The following is a 21,096-nucleotide window of genomic DNA, read 5'->3' on the forward strand; positions in this document are numbered from 1 at the left end:
TTTTCTGATAGCTATTACGGTTATTGCATCGTGAGGGCATATGTAGACCCTAAATTCCCCAAGAATCCCATTCTTAATCAACTGTCACACAGCAGTTACACAGCTGGTCCTATCACCATGGCAACAATTAGTGACAGTTGGAGACAATGCTGACTCAGATGACCTCATTAGTTCCGACTGACACAAAGACACACGCACACACACACATACACACACACACACACACACACACACACACACACACACACACACAGGTGATTCAGATGACCTCATCAGTGAGTGATAAACACAAGCACGCATGCACACACAAACACACACACACAGAGACACGCATGCACACACACACACACACACACAAACACACACACACAGGTTAGACATTTCCTTGGTTTGTCAAGCAGTTTTATAGGTGTTACTACTTCTACCACTTCTACTTTTTCCACTTCTACTTTTTCCACTCCTTCTACATTTTCCACTTCTACTTTTCCACTCCTTCTACATTTTCCACTTCTTCCACTTCTTCCACTTTTTCCACTTCTTCTACTTCTTCTACGTCCACTAATTCAACTACTTCTACTACTATACCATATGTTCAGCTGTGTTTCACAGCTTTCAGCCTTCAGCTTCAGCATTTCAACGCATTTGCTTTCAGGAAATTTGAGTTTCATTCCTATTTGTAAAGCACTTTGTAACTTTGTTTTGAAAATACAACTATATACAAATAAAAAAATCATAATTTTAATTGTATTTATTATGATGATTATTATTATTTTATATAATACTACTACTACTAGTAATAATAATAGTTTTTTTATCAGTATTTGTATCATTGTTGTTATTACCATTATTGTAATTATAATTTTTAAAATAACAATCATTTTCATTATTAGTATTATTGTTATTTGTTTATTTATTTATTTTTTAATATTATAAGTAGTTGTAGTAGTAGCATTATAAGTATTAATTGTATTGGTATTAGTGTTAATTATCTTGACTGGAAAAATAAATTCTCAATTTGGTCATTTTAGGCCTCCGTACATTTTCAAAGTGTTGGACCTGTGCACTTCTACTCCTGCTGATTCACAGCAGAGATGATCAGAGGAGCAGAGTTGATCTCATTTTGTTTCAGATGTGGACTGAAATAAGGCAAGATTCCTCCATTGAATGAACACTCAGTAAAGGAGTAGATGTGAGACTTCCTTGTCACGTCATAAAAGGACACGAGACCTTCTTCGTAATCCACGAACACGCCAACCTTCTGAGGTTTCTCTCTCACGCCGAGGCAGACAGGTGGGACGCTCAGGGCTGCATACATTTTGTTTTCAAAATGTACGATAGCCCAGAAACCGTTATTGGTGTTCACTGACAGTTTACCTTTGCGGGTTGCGTCAACTCTTGCTACACCCAGGTCCCACCCTGACTTGTTTCTGACCTCGACTTCCCAGTAAGACTTCCCGGAGGTCAACCTGTTGAGTCCGAGGACGCTGCCAAACATATCAAACCTTTGTGGACAGTCAGGAACTGTGTTGTTTTTTCCTCCGTCTCTCACTGTCTTTCCATCAGTGGAGAGATCAAGGCATTGATGTGCTGAGGATGGATCGAGCTTTACATCCACTGAGAGAGTGAATACAACAGAAACAGAGACAGGGTGAAAACAATGTGATATGTTTTGAACAACAACAAAACCTCCCGCCCTTCACAAATGAAAACTTGTCATTTAATCCACTCATAGAATCAAAGCTTCATCAACGCGTTCAATGTAAAATAATAAATGTATTCAGGTTCACTTTTCAGAGTTACTCCTGCCCATCCTTCCTTACCTCGACCACTACCCATCCCTCCTTACCTTGACCCCACCCAACTCCCTTTCCTCGACCCCTACTCATCCCTCCCTACCTATCCCCCTTTACCTCTACCCCAACTGATCCCCTCCTTACCTTGACCCCTACTCATCCCTCCTTACCTTGACCCCGCCCATCTCCCTTTCCTCGACCCCTACTCATCCCTCCCTACCTATCCCCCTTTACCTCTACCCCAACTGATCCCCTCCTTACCTTGACCCCTACTCATCCCTCCTTACCTTGACCCCACCCATCTCCCTTTACTCGACCCCTATTCATCCCTCCTTACCTTGACCCCTACTAATGCCTCTTTACCCCGACCACTACTCATCTCTGCTTAGCTCGAACCCACCCACCCATGTCCCTTTCTTGACCCCGACTCACACCTCCTTTCCTTGACCCCTAATCATCACCCTTTCCTCGGCCCCTACTCATACCTACTTTCCTCAACCCCTACCCTTCCATCCTTGCTTCGAACCTTTCCTCAACCCTGACTCATACCTCCTTACCTTGACCCCTACTCATGCCTCTTTACCCAGACCACTACTCATCTCTCCTTACCTTGATCCCACCTATCTCCCGTCCTCGACCCTGACTCATACCTCCTTTTCTCAAACCCTACCCATCCCTCCTTACCTCGGCCCCTACCCATCCCTCCTTTCCTTGACCCCTAATCATCCCTCCCTTTAACCCTTTAACTTACTTTGATACAATTATTAAATCTGTACTATCCTGTAGTTTCATTTTTGATGCTCAATGATGTGTTTTTGTTTACTTACTACAGTGGGTCCTGTTACACATGTAATCATTATGTGCTTGGAGCATGGTCTTATTGGTAATTTCTTATTGTTACAAACTTTTAAAATGTATTCAATCAACAACGTCAGGCCAATATCAGCATTTTGTATCAAGACAGACCACGCTTCAAATCATCTTGTTTTCTCTACTCCCCTAAGTGATCATACTAAAAATTGCACAAAAACATCCAACAAATTACTCGATTTGAATTTTAGGGGCTTCTTGTTTGGAAAGTTCAATTTGAAAATACATTATCAGTCACACACCTGCAAACTTGGGAGTCCTCTTGAGTTCTGTGGAAAGAGAAATGTTGTTAAAACAAGGCGTCATGATGACTCATACTGTCTCTGATTTCAATGAATAGAAACAAACTCACCGGTGGAGGAGAGTTTTTCCACTTTCTCCTGAATCTCTTGGATCATTTTGGAGGTTGTAGCTCTGAGTGTACTGAAGGAGAATGAAGTGTCCAAAGTTTCTCTTTCCCAAGATTGAGGTTCCAGGAGATGAGAGACCTGTGTGTGTGTCTTTGATTAATTCAACGGATCAGGCAGTGTCTGGAATCGTAAACATTTCCCCTCACTCTAGTGTTTTCGTCTGGACTAAAGGCATTTAAGGGTTGATTAAAGGTTTTAGTAAGTCAAAAGCTCAGATGTCAGATTCTTAGGGCTCACCCCTGGATCTTGGTTTTGGTCCAGCTCATCAATGGTCTTCCTCAGTTTGTCGATTTCTTTTTGAAGTTTCTGGACCAGGTCTTGTGTTTCCCTCTTCACTCTCTTCCTCCTGAACAGGAAATCGGTTACTATGTTGATGTCCAGTGAAAGTAAAATAAGGCGTTGGTGACCGACAAATCCACACATGACTGACCTCTCCTCCAGAGGTTTCAGGGCTTTCAGTCGAGCCTCGTCCACGACTCGTTGCACAGCAGAGAACACATCGTTGATCTCAACCCATTCAGCATCCAAACTCCCCTGAAAAGAGAAAAACACGGTGACAATTTAAAGCAACATCAATCAAAACCAAAACCTGAAATAAAAAATGTGCTATAGCTGACCTTGCAGGCTTTTTCAGAGGATTTGATCTCGGCCATCTTTTGTTCTGTCGTCTGAATCCTCAACTGCAAATCAGCTCTTATCTTATCTTGCTTTGCCTTGAACACAGACAAAAACATATTCAGTTTGCATGTGCACACACAGGTACAGTGGTATCTTAGCTGAAAGAACCAATAAACAACCCAGAGTTTCACAAAACTATGATTTACATTGGCACCTTATTAGTCACGGTGGTGCTTTGGGTAAAATGCTGTTGTAAGCAAGCTAACGTCTGACCAGCTAACACGTTAACGTTTCACGTTCACGTTTTCATTCAGTGTGTACGCATGCTAACTCTCAATACTACCCGGCTTTCTTACTGATCTTCCGGCTGTGTAGGATGCTTAAATCTGATTGGTCAAAAACCTTGACAACAGTTATTAACTTTCACTATCGTGGACAACACCATGAGTCAAACTGATCACACGTCATGTCAAATAAATCAGCGAGAAAGACTTCCGGCACATTTTGCTTCAGCTTGTTGTCACCATAGACCGTTGTACAGAGAAGTACAACAGTTAGGTTCCGTTAGCATCAAAACAATGTGGCTAAAACGGAAGTTTCAGTTAGTATGATAATGCGGCAGGCTGAACAACAGGGATGTTTACATTTTCGATCCTACCGCATCATTTAGCCTTGGTATTAGAGATGGGATTTATGGCTCTTTGAAGGGAACTGGATCTTGAGGAGCCGTTCCTTTCAAAGAGCCGTTCAAAAGACTGGCTCTTTGGCTCATTGTTATATTTATTAATTTTGTAGAAGTCAACCTGGGGTAACTCATTTTTATCAAGGAAACAATCACTTGTAGTAGTTATAAAATAAGATTTGGATCAGAATAATTCAAACTTACACATCTCACCAATATATATACTCTATTGGTGGGAATTATCCTAAAATATTGATTATAATTTCATTTGTAAACATTGATAAGATGGTGTCATATCCCCATGCTTTGACACTGAGAACACTATTTGGAATTTTCCCTCACCCAAAAAACTTTGTGGCACTATTAAAAACTACCAGGCTACAGATAACTTCCATGCAAAACAACTTTACTGTTTTTAATTTTAACAATACAGAAAAAAATATAAAAATAAGAAATAAGAATAAATATATATGTATATAAAAAATATAAATACAACTAGAATAGAAATGAGGACATTATAAAAATGTGAATGCAAAATTGTACTACCCCACCTAGTGTTTCTACACCTGAACTACTTTACAAACAGGAGCTCAGCTCCTTGACTCGGATCCACATCAAGACAATGTAAACAATAACAAAGTGTAGACAATAAGTGTGAACACGCAGGTGACACGTGAAGGCAGCGTGGGCAATCTGCATATAAAACGTCTCCCAAATAAACGGCTCGCAACTGCGAATCGGTTCTCATCGTTCACTTAAAAGAGTTGTTCAAAAGACTGACTTGTTCGCGTACTTCACATCTCTAGCTCTCCGCCATTACAGATAGTTATATTCGTTAAAGGTTGGTTGAAGGCTAACGTTAGCCTAAGGCTGCTAGTAGCTAACAGGTTGTTAATGCTCTTGTTACTTGAAATTTAGCCACATATTCCTCCAGGCTGTATCTGTTTATTAGCTTTTCAGTTGTAGGTCAATGATCTGTAACACTGCAATGTGACAAAGCATCTGAGCATGACATAAAAGGAAAATGGCCGACCAGGGCATCCATTGAACCCCATCGCTAGTTTTAGCGTAGTGTAATACCTTTGCTTGGCTGTGTTCATCCCTCTCTTTCTTCGTCATTTCCTGAGCTGTGTTGGTTGGAATATTCCACTTTTTCAACTACAAGATGAAAACACTCAGTGCAAGCTAGACCATATATGGTATAATGATAGATGACGATAAACGCAATGGGAAATTGACCAAAATGATTCAAAGGGTAAAGACTGGGAAAGACATGTTAGCTAAGAGGAAATCTGCAGTACCTGTTTTTCTCCTGTGGAGAAATCACGGGCTTGACAAGCTCTGGTGTCGCTACCAAGAGCTTGCGTTGGGGTTCGAAACACTGCAAAGAAAGAACATGGCCACTGTCAAACCAACCTCCTTTGTATATGTAACACATGACTTCTGCTCTGTAATGAATTATGTAGAGCTGTTCAGCTTACATGTTTGGTTTGTCGCCCCAGTATGTCTGTCTGAGTTTGATCCTAGTCGCAGATTGCCACTGACTGCAAGGAAAGAGCATGATTAACTGTTAAATATAACTCATCACTTTTGTTTCCTGTTACGGATGAACTATAACTGAAATGCATACATGTTCGATTCATCTGCTGTACTTCAGCTTCTCTGGATGCAGGAACCGTTGGTTGAACCGTTTGTGGAACCGTTTGTGGAACCGTTCGTGGAACCGTTCGTGGAGTTACTGGTGGAACCGTTGGCTGGGAGTTGTTCGAAAACCCATTCTGTTCAACAGAGGTAAAAAAAAAAAAACTTCAGTTGTCTCAACTTCCTGTTTCTATGAATTATTGTCTCAAAAAGGAAAATTACATCCATCAATTAAACCTTAATCTGTGAATTCCATTACTTATTTTTTGCCACAAAATATCCTTTCACATCTTAATTCATTCATAGTCCATGTAGGAAGATGGACGACATTTCAGGCCCCCATAAGTAAAGCCTTAAAACTACTATGAGGGCCCACTGGTGCCTGGCTACAGTATAGTTTACAAGGACAACCTCCTCCATGTTAATAGATAGGACAGGGGATGAACTTTGAAATAAAAATAGAAGCCACCTACATTTTCCCAAACATGGGTATGGATCAATATAGCAAGTTCCAACTTTGAGCATTTAACCCTAGGTGAAAATATTTCTGAGAAGTAAAGTTTTGATTTGATTATTTGAAAATAAAAAGAGGGAATGAGACTTCATGATTGACAGCTGTCAACAAATGCCTCTCCTCCTGCTCTGTGTCAAGCCTGATAAGCAGATTATAGGAGGGACAGTGAGAGTAAAATCTGACACAAGAGTCATGGAACTTTCCAAAACCCTGAGTGTTGTCTTCAAATCAACAAAAAAATCACTTTCCTTATGGGCAGTGCAGTCCTGGCTCTTTGCTGTAAAACGATAAATCAAATATGTTTATGGAAGAGATCATCAATGCAGCATCTTTTGAAGGAGTATTTTGGTCTCACTTTTTGCACAACAGGATGAGGTGGAAACATGTCGTCCATCTTTTTTTACACTTTAAGTTTTCATAGAATACAAAAAAGAGGGATGGCAATGAAGACTTAATTCAAGCGACATCTAAAGTTAGTGTAATTTTTTTGTCACTTGAACCTGTTGTGATGCTCTTCCTTCATGGGAGTGCTGTTTTTTGGACTGCTCATATTTTGGGTCAAGCAGAGTAATACAACTGGATTTTCTCTCCAGTAGGACATGTTAGCTAACAGAAAATCTACAGTACCTGTTGTGTTGGAGTGGAGAAAGTAAACCCTCCAAAAGCTCCGGTGTTGGTCCCAAATGACGTCATTGGGGTTTCAAACACTGCGAAGAAAGAACATGGCCACAGTCAAACCAAGCTCTGTCCCGTTCAGACTCTGTTATGAATAATGTAGAGTTGTGGAGCATACATGTTTGGTTTGTCTCCTTTACTTTGACCTTTGGGGTTGCAGGATTTGTTTGGTTGGCAATAATTGGTCTTGCTGACGTCTGGAGAGGCTGACAGAAAAATAGAAGAGAAGTATTCACAGATTCTTTCCATGAAATCTTAGCCAATTTTTGCGGACATTGAATATTTATTTGTGTGGAAGTTACGTCAAGGTCAAGCAGTGGAATACAACTGGACTTTCTCTCCAGTAGGACATGTTAGCCAACAGAAAATCTACAGTACCTGTTGTGCTCCAGCCGAGAAATCAAGCTCTTGACGAACTCTGGTGTCGGTCCCAAAAACTTGCGTTTGAGTTTGAAACACTGCGAAGAAAGAACATGGCCACAGTCAAACCAAGCTCTGTCCCGTTCAGACTCTGTTATGAATAATGTAGAGTTGTGGAGCATACATGTTTGGTTTGTCTCCTTTACTTTGACCTTTGGGGTTGCAGGATTTGTTTGGTTGCCAAAAAGTGATCTTGCTGACGTCTGGAGAGGCTGACAGAAAAATAGAAGAGAAGTATTCACAGATTCTTTCCATGAAATCTTAGCCAATTTTTGCGGACATTGAATATTTATTTGTGTGGAAGTTACGTCAAGGTCAAGCAGTGGAATACAACTGGACTTTCTCTCCAGTAGGACATGTTAGCCAACAGAAAATCTACAGTACCTGTTGTGCTCCAGCCGAGAAATCAAGCTCTTGACGAACTCTGGTGTCGGTCCCAAAAACCTGCGTTTGAGTTTGAAACACTGCAAAGAAAGAACATGGCCACAGTCAAACTCAGCTCTGTCCCGTTTAGACTATGTTATGAATGATGTAGAGCTGTGAAACATACATGTTTGGTTTGTCTCCTTTACTTTGACCTCTGGTGTTGCAGGATTTGTTTGGTTGCCAAAAAGTGATCTTGCTGACGTCTGGAGAGGCTGACACAAAATGGAAGAGAAGTATTGACAGATTCTTTACTGGAAATCTTGGCCAATTTTTGTGCAAACATTTAACATGTATTTGTGTGGAAGTTATGGTGCAAGAAAAGGGATAAGAGAAAAATGTCAAGGTCAAGCAGCGGAAAAAGAACAGGATTTTCTCTCCAGTAGGACATGTTAGCCAACAGAAAATCTGCAGTACCTGTTGTGCTCCAGTGGAGAAATCAAACCCTTGACCATCTCTGGTGTTGGTCCCAAATGACGTCGTTGGAGTTTGAAACACTGCAAAGAAAGAACATGGCCACTGTCAAACTTAGCTCTGTCCCGTTCAGACTCCATTATTAATGATGTAGAGCTGTTGAACATACATGTTTGGTTTGTCTCCTCCACTTTGACCTCTGGTGTTGTAGGATTTGTTTTGTTGCCAAAAAGTGGTCTTGCTGACATCTGGAGAGGCTGACAGAAAAAGGGAAGAGAAGTATTCACAGATTCTTTACTGGAAATCTTGTCCAATTTTTTGCAAACATTCAACATTTATTTGTGTGGAAGTTATGGTGCAAGAAAAGGGATAAGAGAAAAATGTCAAGGTCAAGCAGCGGAATACAACTGGATTTTCTCTCCAGTAGGACATGTTAGCCAACAGAAAATCTGCAGTACCTGTTGTGCCCCAGTGGAGAAATCAAACCCTTGACCATCTCTGGTGTTGGTCCCAAATGACGTCGTTGGAGTTTGAAACACTGCAAAGAAAGAACATGGCCACTGTCAAACTTAGCTCTGTCCCGTTCAGACTCCATTATTAAAGTTGTAGAGTTGTGAAACATACACGTTTGTTTTGTCTCCTTTACTTTGACCTCTGGGGTTGCAGGACTTGCTTGGTTGCCAGATAAGGGTGTTGTTGAAAACGTCGAGGGTGGCTGACAGAGAAGTGGAAGAGAAGTATTCACAGATTAGTTACATGAAAACTAGGCCAAGTTTTGCAAACATTCAATATTTCCCTCATAATTTTCTGCTAGCCAAAACCTAGCTTCATTAATCTCTGTAGCGTAGCCTGCTAACCAACAGTTAGTTTTATGTTTTTTTCTGGTTTTCAGTATTTGCTGGTGCTCATTATCACAGGTATGTGCTGTGCTACACCAAATACTTTGATATCATTTCCAGAATTAAAGGCATGCTGGTGCCAAAAGTGAATATTAGCACCATGTAGAATGGTTACACAACACAAGAGAAAGTATGCAACCATCTCCTTTTTTCAAGTCTCAGCTCGGATCTACTCAATTTACTGGAGAAGGGAACAACCCTGAAGAAAATTATGTAATGCTAATATTTTTTTCTCTATGGGAAGTAATCTTAGTGCAAGGATGTCAATGCCCTGTGAGTTGTCCTGGCTGGACTGCTTTTTGGTTCCAATCATGGACACCTCACCAGGCATTAGCTCTTTTTGTGTAAAGGATGTTAATATTTAATATTGAATAAAATATCCTGCTGTGTTAAACATGTTAGCCAACAGAAAATCTGCAGTACCTGTTGTGCCCCATTGGAGAAAGTAAACCCTCGACAAGCTCCTGTGTTGGTCCCAAATGACATTGTTGGGGTTTGAAACACTGCAAAGAAAGAACATGACAACAGTCAAACTAAGCTCTGCCCCATTCATACTCTGTTATGAGTAATGTAGAGTTGTGAGACATACATGTTTGGTTTGTCTCCTCCACTTTGACCTCAGGGGTTGCAGGATTTTGGTTTCCAAAAATCGTTGTTGCTGCAGCCTGGAGAGGCTGACAGAAAAATGGAAGAGAAGTATTCACAGATTCTTTCCATGAAATCTTAGCCAGTTTTTGCGGACATTGAATATTTATTTGTGTGGAAGTTACGTCAAGGTCAAGCAGTGGAATACAACTGGACTTTCTCTCCAGTAGGACATGTTAGCCAACAGAAAATCTACAGTACCTGTTGTGCTCCAGCCGAGAAATCAAGCTTTTGACGAACTCTGGTGTCGGTACCAAAAGCTTGCGGTTGGGTTTGAAACACTGCAAAGAAAGAACATGGCCACAGTCAAACTCAGCTCTGTCCCGTTTAGACTATGTTATGAATGATGTAGAGCTGGTGAGCATACATGTTTGGTTTCTCTCCTTTACTTTGACCTCTGGTGTTGCAGGATTTGTTTGGTTGGCAATAATTGGTCTTGCTGACGTCTGGAGAGGCTGACAGAAAAATAGAAGAGAAGTATTCACAGATACTTTCAATGAAATCTTAGCCAATTTTTGCGGACATTGAATATTTATTTGTGTGGAAGTTACGTCAAGGTCAAGCAGTGGAATACAACTGGACTTTCTCTCCAGTAGGACATGTTGTGCAACAGAAAATCTGCAGTACCTGTTGTGCCCCAGCCGAGAAATCAAGCTCTCGACGAACTCTGGTGTCTGTCCTAAAAACTTGCGTTGGGGTTTGAAACACTGCAAAGAAAGAACATGGCCACTGTCAAACCAAGTTCTGTCCTGTTCATACTCTGTTACGAATGATATAGAGTTAAGAAACATACATGTTTGGTTTGTCTCCTCCACTTTGACCTCTGGGGTTACAGGATTTGTTTGGTTGCCAAAAAGTGGTGACGTCTGGAGAGGCTGACAGAAAAGTGGAAGTATGTATTCACAGATTAGTTATATAAAAACTTGGCCAATTTGTGCAAACTTTCAATATCACTTAGGTCTATTAACCATGGATTATTGGGAGCTAGTATGTCTGTTGAACACATCATCAAACTATATTAGCTTCATGCTAACCATAAGCAATGTTACTGGAATTTTTTTTATATTTCAGTGCTAACCAATGAAAATGTCCTTTTTTTAGTAAAGTGATTCAAGAACTATGTCATCAAAATGTGTAAAGAATACATTTGAAATCTGATTAAAAGCATCATGCACTCTAATGTACAGTCAGAAGTTTCTACCTGTGCGGCACTGGAGATATCAAGGGCTTCAGTATCTCTGTCTGAGTTTGATCCCAGTTGCAGATTGCCACTGACTGCAAGGAAAGAGCATGATTCACTGTTAAACATAACTGATTACTTTTGTTTCCTGTTATGGATGAACTATGACTGAAATGCATACATGTTTGGATGATCTGCTGTACTCCATCTTCTCTGGCTGCAGGATCCATTGGTGGAACAGTTGGTGGATTCATTGGTGGAACAGTTGGTGGATTCATTGGTGGAACAGTTGGTGGATTCATTGGTGGAACAGTTGGTGGATTCATTGGTGGAAAGGTTGGTGGATTCATTGGTATGAAGTGGTTTGGGAAACCATTCTGTCCAACAGAGGTAACATAGTGAAAACTTAATCTTAGCGACATCTATAGTCAGTCTCATTTATTTGTCACTTGAACCTGTTCTGATGCTCTTCCTTCATGGAAGTGCTGTTTTTGGAATGCTTATATTTTAGGTCAAGCAGAGGAATAAAACTGGATTTTCTCTCCAGCAGGACATGTTAGCTAGCAGAAAATCTGCAGTACCTGATGTGCTCCATCCACAAAATCAAGCGCTTGACGACCTCTGGTGTCGCTCTCAAAAACCTGCGATGGGGTTTGAAACACTGCAAAGAAAGAAGATGGCCACTGTCAAACTAAGCTCCTTTGTATATGTAACACTTCACTTCTGCTCTGTCCCCTTTCACCCGTTCATACTCTGATATGAATGATGTAGAGTTGTTGAGCATACTTGTTTGGTTTGACGCCTCCGTGTTGACCTCTGGGATGACAGGACTTGTTTGGTTGCCAATAAAGGGTGTTTCTGAAAACATCCAGGGAGGCTGACAGAAAAGTGGAAGGGAAGTATTCACAGATTAGTTATATAGAAACTTGGACAATTTTTGCAAACATTCAATATCACTCGGGTGTCATCATCAAACTATGTTAACTTCATGCTAACCATACGCAATGTTACCGGCATTTGAATCTTGCTAGATAAAACTAATGAAAATGTACAGTTTCTCTTTCTGTTAGTAAAGTGATACAAGAACTATGTTACCAGCATTCATTTGAACTCTGTACATGCATCAGAGTACATGATGCTTTAACCAGTCAGAAGTTTCTACCTGTGCAGCACTGGCGATGGCAAGGGCTCCAGTATCTCCGTCTGAGTTTGATTCCAGTTGCACATAGCCACCGACTGTAAGGAAAGAGCATGAAACACTTTTAAATTCAACTCATTACTTTTGTTTCCTGTTATGGATGAACTATGACTGAAATGCATACATGGTTGGATCATCTGCTGTAGTTCAGCTTCTCTGGCTGCAGGATCCGTTGGGGATGGTGGGGTCACTAGTGGAGTCACTGGTGTGACCATGTTTGGAAAACCATTCTGTCCAACAGAAGTAAAAGAAAGACTTCACTGGTTTCAACTTCTACTTTGTACGAATGAACATGAACTGACATATTAAGTCAATCTGTTTTTTTTAATCTATTCATAAGTTTCATGTGACATCACATGCATATGGAACCTTCCTCTCTGGAGGGCAAAAAGAGCTTCATACTGCTGCGAGCTATGGGGAAATGATGGACTGCAAAAATACTATTGGGTTATCACAACTGGCTGAACTTAACAGGTACTTTCTCCTTCACCATCTTCGAGCCAGTGGCATCGCTTTCATTCTTCCCTCCCATAAGGCAGGGCTTCTCAAACTTTTTGGGACCAGGGACCCCTTACAGGAGAGAACATTTTCCAAGTTGGATGTGCCTGGAAGACCTCTAAAGGGAGTTTTCCAGGAGGGGTTTGTGTGTCCCTGTGAGCCCTGGAGCTGTATTGGTGGGGGCATTAGCCCCTGGGAAGGTCTCCCTTGGCAAATTGGTACCGGGTGGAAGGGCCAGACTAGGAGCGATTCTAGAAACCTCAATGAAACAGCCAAAGGGGTAGAGAGCTACCTCCCTAGGAAAAGGGACACAGGGGCATCCCCTTAATCCAATGGATGGCAATTGGTCAGCTGAGCCCAGAAGGACAACTGTGGGCTCACCACTAGCTTGGGGGTTGGGTGTATGGAGGCCAGGGGTAAGGAGGTAAGCTAACGACTGTGAGGAAAGTCCTTAACAACTGTCTGGACGTAAGCTAATGACTTCTAGGAAAGTCCTAAACGACTGTAGGGTGATCGCTAAGGACTGTCAGGAACTAGGCTAACGACTGTCAGGAAAGTCCTGAATGATTGTCAGGAGGTAAGCTAACAACTGTCAGGAACTGGGGTAACAACCCTACTTAGAACCCTTTATGACTACCTGAACACACCCAGGACTGTTAAAGGCTTATATTTTCAAGCTCTAACCTAGTCTGGTCAGAACTGAAGAAGCCTTTTGGAGGAGATGTGAAACATCGTCAAGAATCAAACCAAGTCTAGTTGCCTTTTTGGATCAAGCTTTGAATTCCATTATACCATCTTAGCAGGGTCTGTCAGCATGAATATACCTCTTGATTATTGTTTCTTGGTCTGATCGCCCGTTGATAAGTGTCATCCAATTCAGTTATCCTCGGGTTCTGTAAGGGGGGCTCTGAAAATGAAAGAATGTCAACGTTTTTTTTACAAAGTTTACACCACCTTTGGAGTCTATCTGCAGCGTGTTTGCCTGTTAAATCAAATGCAGTTTACACTGTTTCATGGTTTAAAGTGATCAATCAATTATCTTAATGGGTTTCATTCTTTCTGTAGAGAAAAAAGCACGACTGCTGTCGTTGTCTTGTTATTTTCTACATTGTACCATTACAGCAAATAGGAAACAAAGTAAATTAGTCAAATAAACAGAGAACAGATTCAGCTGTGTCACTCACCAGACATGGCGGGAGGGGGGAAAAGGTCCATGAAAGGGCTATCTACTCTGATGTCCATCGGTGTTCTCAAGAAGGCCAATTGAGGACTGTATGCACCTAATATGAATGCTGTACCCTGAGGGATATGTAATCCCTGCGGCGTGCATCCATTCCTCCCCTGGTTAACCCTCAGGTCCTGGGAGGTCGTTCGGTCGGACAAGCCACGATGGAAAAACTGGAAGCTCATGTTGGTTGGTTTGATTATCTGTGAGGGTCGAAGGCACAGTTTTTCAATGAAACAATCAATATGACATAAAAACTGAAATGGATGCATCCAAAAGAATAATTGAATAACAAACCATAACTCATGTGTTAGTGCTGCTTACTGGGAAATGACAGAATAGAATAGACTTTACTTTATTAATGTATTAATTGTATAACTTTATTTGCTGTCTGAACCCCCCTTTTTAATCTAAAGATGGGTGTTATGCTAATCTCAAGGCTTCATATTGTTCGTCTGATAGCTTTGTAGTAGCTGGGCATGGTTAAGAGCTCAACAAATTCAGACTGGCATCTGAAAACATGCTCCAAAGTCGTGTTCTCTATATAAGATGACAAAACATGTTATATGGCCATATGTTTTGGACCTCGAATCCAACCTGCAAAGTTTGGACATGGACAAAAAAAATCTCTGGCAAACTCCGTTCAGTTCCCGTGTGACCATTTGAAGAAGCCAATCATAACAGCCTGTGGTTTCATCCTGGAATTATCAACACATGTTACCCTGAGAATTTGAAACTTCAGCCATGTGTAATATTGACATCCAAAATTGTAACTTAATATTTGTTGATATATGCAAATATCCCCTCTTTAACAGCATATGAGCACAAAGCCATATTCATACTTGTTTCTGCTTATAATAATAATAATAATAATAATAATAATAATAATAATAATAATAATACAGTTTATTTCTAAAAGCGCATAAAAAGTTTTTCAAAGAAACTTTACACAAAACAAATTAAACAATAGATAAGCAAAGCAAAAATAAATAAATAAAATAGATAAAATAAATAAAATAAATAAAATAAATAAAATAAATAAAATAAATAAAATAATCTAGCTCCCTCCTACCTCCCTGACCTTCTGCAGCTATACAATCTCACCCGCAACCTCCGCTCCACCAATTCCAACCTCCTCACCCCTCTCACCAAACCAAAGCACCGAACCTGGGGGGACAGGGCCTTCTCTGTCACTTCCCCGAACCCTCTGGAACTTTCTCCCCCAACACCTCAGACTCTCTCCCTCACTCACCACATTCAAATCCGGACTCAAAACCCACCTATTTAGAAAGGCTTTTAAACTATAATTGATTGATTTTTTTTCTTCTATTTTTTAAATTTTTTTGCTTATCTATTGTATAATTTATTTTGTGTAAAGTGTCTGTGAGAAACTTTTTATTTTGAATAAAATGTATTATTATTATTATTATTATTATTATTATTATTATTGTTTATTTTGTTTTATTTATTTTTTTTACTTTCTTATTTGTTTGTTTTTGTGAATGCTGTTTTTTCTATATTTGCTTTGGTTGTTGGTCATCATCTCTGCATTACACTGTCATTGTTTATACGTTTGCTTTCAACACTTTGGACTGAACATCAAAAAAAAAAAAAAACAGCAAAATAAAAAAATTAGCTTTTTTTTCTCCATCTGGATTATTCTGAATAGCTTATTTCTGGCATTTGTAGTCACTTTTTTTGACATGACAGTACAATGTGTTAATATTCTTGATTGGATATACTGTGCTTTTTTAATTTTACCCAAATTCACTGACTTATTTCCAAGAAGATAAATCAAAATGTATTATATAGAAAATCAGAGAATCATTAAAAACTGAGAAAATTCTCATGTTGTCATATACCCACAAAACTGTTATTGACTGACTGTTCCATCTAAAGCAAGAGAATAATCAGTGATTAGTCGCCCTCTAGTGGTACAGACTGTGTTCTACGGTACTGACTACTTTCTGCTGCACATTACAAACAGACACACATGGAAAGAAAAACAGTTTGTGTGAAATGTTTGCACACAACATATAAATATATACAAAATAAAGAAAACAAAGAGACAGTATCATAGCATCAACAACTTATTTTTACTCATTACAATGAATTTAGTCCTTATTTTTATTCCTGATATCTCAGAATAAGATTTATATCTGGACTTGTCTGGTCAAGTTTAGATTTTTTGTAATGTGGCTGATTATATTGCAACTGTCTTTACTGTCCCTGAACACTCAGCACATTAATAAGCACAGTTCAGTTAAGTGGTACAATGCCTCAGTGCACCTTGTCTCAGTACACCTTATCTCAGTACGCCCCTTTCAGCTAGTTACTATCAGACTTTTGCCCTGTTGACCTATGTCGTCACATACCAAAACAAGCTAGCAAAAGGCAAACTGGGTGTCTGTTGAAAAAACAGACACCTCTGCCTTTGGTATGTTCAATATGACAGCTTTGTCTTGTTTGCTTTCATACTTATTCTTCTGTTGAGATTTCCCGGCTTCCTTCTACGCATTTTTGCCATTTGACTTCTGAGTCAAAGCCCTGCCTGCAAACTATGGAGCATGCACAGAACACTTAGTTCAACTCGGGTCAGATTGAGGAGTGTACATGCAAGAGACAGTGGATCCCTTACAGCATTAAGTAGGTGTGCTAGTTGGATTACATGCTTAGATGTATTTGAAAAGTTCAGTTTTAGTTGGACTAATGCAAAACATTGTTTTATTTAACATCACGTCAATGTATGGACTATATTTGTATCTTTTTTTCAGAGCCAATCACTCGTAGTGTTTTCACATTTTTGCAGGATAAAAAAGATGTAGTAGCTTTTCCAGAATGAAGTAATGTAGAACAGTAGGTTTATTGTTCTGGGTGTTTTTAATATTAAACTTAGGACTTACCTTTTTTAATTTGTTCTAGCCCTGGACTGCCTTATTACCATTATTACCACTGTTTTAGCATCATTTTGATTTTATTCTATTTTATTTTACTGATACTTATCTGATTGTATTGAAATATATTTATTTCATTTTCATTTTCAAGTACTTCTTATAACTTTCCTCTAACTGGTTTTAGCCTCTTCTGATTTTACCTATTGCTGTTGTTTTCTGTCTTTCTTCTTTTGTGAAGGCCTTTGGGCTGCGTGCTTGTATGAAAGGTGCTTTATAAATAAAAATGAGTTGAGTTAAGCTCAGAGAGTGCAGTTTTTGTGTAGCTCAGTCACTTAAAATAAAAACAAAAACTATGAGTTTTCTTTAAATATATAATTTCTTTATTGTAATATTTAAAAGCACAACTTTCCGTGCTGAATAAGCTTGCTCGAGTGTGCAGAGCATCACATTATTTAAAATCAACTTAAATAAACATGAATAAATAAAAACGTCTGTCACACATAAATAAGGTTGCGATGAAGCTCAGAATTTAACATGTTATTTTCTAACCCTTTGCTATTTTGTCCCTTTTGACACATCTTAGTTAAGCTGCCGCAGTGTCTTCTTGCTTCCCGCTGCCAGCATGATTGAACAGTAACAACACCATTGGGCTTTTGAACGGCACATTTCTCTTTGATAAACTCCCAAGATTTCTCCCTTCACAAACACAAAAGTAATATGAGCTCCCAACTCAACTCAACTCAACTTTATTTATAGAGCACTGTAAAAACAACCACAGCCGCTCCAGATTGCTGTACATAAATAGGCAAACAACGCAGGCATAAAACAATTCAAACACAGGATAATAAAACAATAAAAGCATTATAGCCATCATTACCACCTCTACATGAACTTCCTGATCTGAGTGAAACATGCTCTGTGTTTGCTCCACGTTCAACCTTTGAGACGCATGATATACAGGTACGACTAAACCACTGAGACAAACAGAACTACACAAACACATTTTACTGTCTTAGGGATCAGATTTCAGAAAAGAGAAGGAAATTCATGAGCTGACTTCAAAGCAAAAGTAGTGAGTAAGTAGAGCACTGATAGAAATGTAGTGGAGTCAAAAATACAATAACTGTCTTCTGAATGTGGTGGAGTTAAAGTAATAAGTATCTCCAAAAAATAATACTCAAGTAAAGTACAGATACTCAAGTGACTTACTTTGTTAATGTCCACCACTGCCAGTTTGTAGAAATTGGAATATTTATCAATATCTAGCAGTCAGATTTTAGAGCGGATTTAAAAACATTAATGGTTAAGGTAAGCCCTATTAATAATCTTTATCTGTCTTTAAAGGTGACATATCACGCTTTTTTCATCAATATATATTGGTCTAAGAGGTCCCCAAACATGTCTTTAAAGTTTATGCTCAAAAAAACACTTTGAAATCAGATTTTGGTCTGCCTGAAAAGTCCTCTTCTTCATTCCTCATCAGAACACTCTGTTTTCCCTCTGACCACGCCCCCTCCGGAAGTGGATGTGCCTCGGCTCTCCAGCACGTTGATCTAATGTTTACATGTTGGCTGAATATACACGGCTGCTCAGAGATCGCGTTACTTCAACCCTCTGAATCTGATCCTGACGGAGAGGCGCCTGTAGCAGGACCTATCTGAACGATTGGTCATAGATTTAGTGTTTCTTGTTGTTTTATTTATCACTATGTAGACGTGTGTCTTGGTACACAGCTACGAACATGTAGCTATGTGGCTATGCTAACTAGCGCTAGCACTTATCCATGATAAATAAAAATCATCCACTAGATCTTCAAATCTGCAGACGTGGGGAGTAAAACCGACCTCTACCAGAAAGGCAGCAGGACCTTTCTGAAGGATTGGTCACAGATTTAGTGTTTCTTGTTGTTTTATTTGTCAGTATGTCGACGTGTGTCTTGGTACACACCCACAGCTACGACATGTAGCTATGTAGCTATGCTAACTAGCGCTAGCACTTATCCATGATAAATAAAAATCATCCACTAGATCTTCAAATCTGCAGACGTGGGGAGTAAAACCGACCTTTGTGTTTATTAAGACAGCCTACAACTAGCATGCCTCCCTCCTTAGCTCCTTGTTAGCACACATGTGTGCAGGGAATGAAAAACGGAGGAGGGGATTCAGTATTGTTTTATACAGTCTATGGGCTGAACAAGCTCCGAGCTCTGACTCCGTGACAGACCGGATATTGTTGTTACGTAACAAAAACACGGAAGTCTGAAACGGCTCGTTTCACACACATTTACAGAAAGGTGGAGAAATCAAAACAGGGGCAGAATGGATTTTTTTCATTCTTGGGGGGTTTGTAGACATGCCAGGGAAACATATTTCAGGTAAAGAACCATTAAAAAGTCAATTTTGCATGATATGTCACCTTTAAACAAGAGTTGCTTCTCATCAGTTCTAATGAATGATTGAACAGAATCTTGAGCAGATTGATGAATCAGCAAACAAGGAAACAGAACTATTTCTTTCACTCTGACAGCTGCATCATAGCCTTTAAACTTTAAACTGCCTGACCTATTGTTTTCCAGGTGTGTGTGTGCAGACCTGTTTTTACACACACCTTAATTCTGCTGTGCACCTACAACCGGTGCTTGGATTAGAAATATGGCACAATGTATGTCAAGGGAGAGAATAACGTATACCTTGAAAAACAAATTAACAGTTTATGAGGGAATCTTGAAACCATTTCATGATTACATTAAAAGTGGAGGTATTGGAGGAGGGCTTTTACAGGCTGAAAACCCAGAATGAGATACATATACAGACTTGTGGTAGATCCCAGAAAAAAGGATGAAGATACTGAGAACTGGTGTAACTTAAATTTCTGTATATGTGGATGTATATTTTAATTTATTCAAGGTACCTTTAAATGTAATAGAGATTCTGCCTTGTGTGCTTAACAGACTTTGAGAGAGAGATGAATGTGGGTGGGACGGAGTGTTTTGTTTGTTTGGGAGAAAATAACAAAAATGACTTTTGCATTGTACAAAATAATATATATGTCTGTGTAATGCACAATGTACATGGAAAAGTCAATAAAGATATTGTTTAACCCTCCTGTTATGTTCCCGGTCATAATGACCCATTTCAAAGTAAAAAAAAAAAAAAAAAAGTAAAAGTATTTTTTTTGGTATGAAACTTCTTCTGCATGGCTTAATTAGTGTATATGAACATATAAAATAAAAATGGTTCATTTAATATATTTGCAACCCCCCCTACATATTTCACCCCGATAACTAACACACACATGAAAAAAGAGTGATTTATCCTCATTGAACCATGATCTGTGACAATTAAAGAACACCATTGTACTAAATATTGATTTAAATGGTTAGTAATGGAGTTAAAAATGAGATTTAAAAAAAGAATTGTGTTGGAAATATTTTGGGTTCTGACACTTTTGGGTAATTAAATATGCCCCGGGTCAAGTTGACCCTGGAACATTATTGCTGTTCCTGAGAAACGAACCTAACAGGAGGGTTAAAAATAAAAATTCTGCTGTGTGTGTTGATGAACACACCCTGATACCTGTGGTTTAATTATTTGCATGCACGTGTATTTACTCTCTGGCACTCTCACTGGTTTGCAAGGTCAGCCATTCAGCTGAGCCGTGTTATACAACCTGGACTCTAGACTACACTGATCACGAAGCTCCAATCACACAGTTTGAGCAAATTATGCTTTATTTAAAACATCTTTACTTAATATTTCTTTAAACATGTGTCTCAGCCAGCAAAACTTTCTTCAAATATGTAATATCTTCAACATCCAGTTGTTTTATTTCCTTTTCCAAGCGAATGCAATTTAAATCGACTAAGTGTAACTACTTTTTTGTGTAATGTTGTATTTCAAGTCGAGTCAGCTCTAACATAATGCTAACAACAGAATCAGAGCAGCTTACCTTATGCTCTGTCTCTTTGACGCTCCTCTGTGTGGTCTGACGTTCATTTCCTGTTTCTTCCTTATCTATAATCCATGAAAGGTTTTAGTTTCATTTCAGCCAAAATGATCCCGACACTTTTCTGCACACGCCCCTGGGAAAGCTTTGAC

General features: G+C 39.4%; 1 protein-coding gene across 1 annotated transcript; it reads right to left on the reverse strand.

Moving 5' to 3' along the window:
• Positions 1–945: 945 nt before the first annotated feature.
• On the reverse strand, positions 946–20,964 carry LOC117807502 (mucin-2-like). Its single transcript, XM_034676820.1, has 35 exons — positions 20,948–20,964; positions 14,065–14,308; positions 13,705–13,787; positions 12,507–12,612; positions 12,347–12,420; positions 11,971–12,061; positions 11,766–11,845; positions 11,366–11,561; positions 11,206–11,279; positions 10,798–10,879; positions 10,632–10,711; positions 10,372–10,459; positions 10,206–10,285; positions 9,949–10,033; positions 9,783–9,862; positions 9,085–9,175; positions 8,919–8,998; positions 8,630–8,717; positions 8,464–8,543; positions 8,174–8,261; positions 8,008–8,087; positions 7,748–7,835; positions 7,582–7,661; positions 7,322–7,409; positions 7,156–7,235; positions 6,004–6,151; positions 5,855–5,917; positions 5,675–5,754; positions 5,454–5,531; positions 3,691–3,786; positions 3,504–3,607; positions 3,311–3,419; positions 3,016–3,151; positions 2,906–2,932; positions 946–1,614 (listed from the first exon to the last, which is right to left on the reverse strand). Exons 2-35 carry the CDS (start codon positions 14,288–14,290, stop codon positions 1,067–1,069), a joined length of 3,657 nt encoding a protein of 1,218 aa, XP_034532711.1. The 5' UTR covers positions 14,291–14,308; positions 20,948–20,964; the 3' UTR covers positions 946–1,066.
• Positions 20,965–21,096: the final 132 nt, after the last annotated feature.

This window comes from Notolabrus celidotus, chromosome 23 (assembly GCF_009762535.1).
Source record: "Notolabrus celidotus isolate fNotCel1 chromosome 23, fNotCel1.pri, whole genome shotgun sequence".
NCBI classification, from domain to species: domain Eukaryota; kingdom Metazoa; phylum Chordata; class Actinopteri; order Labriformes; family Labridae; genus Notolabrus; species Notolabrus celidotus.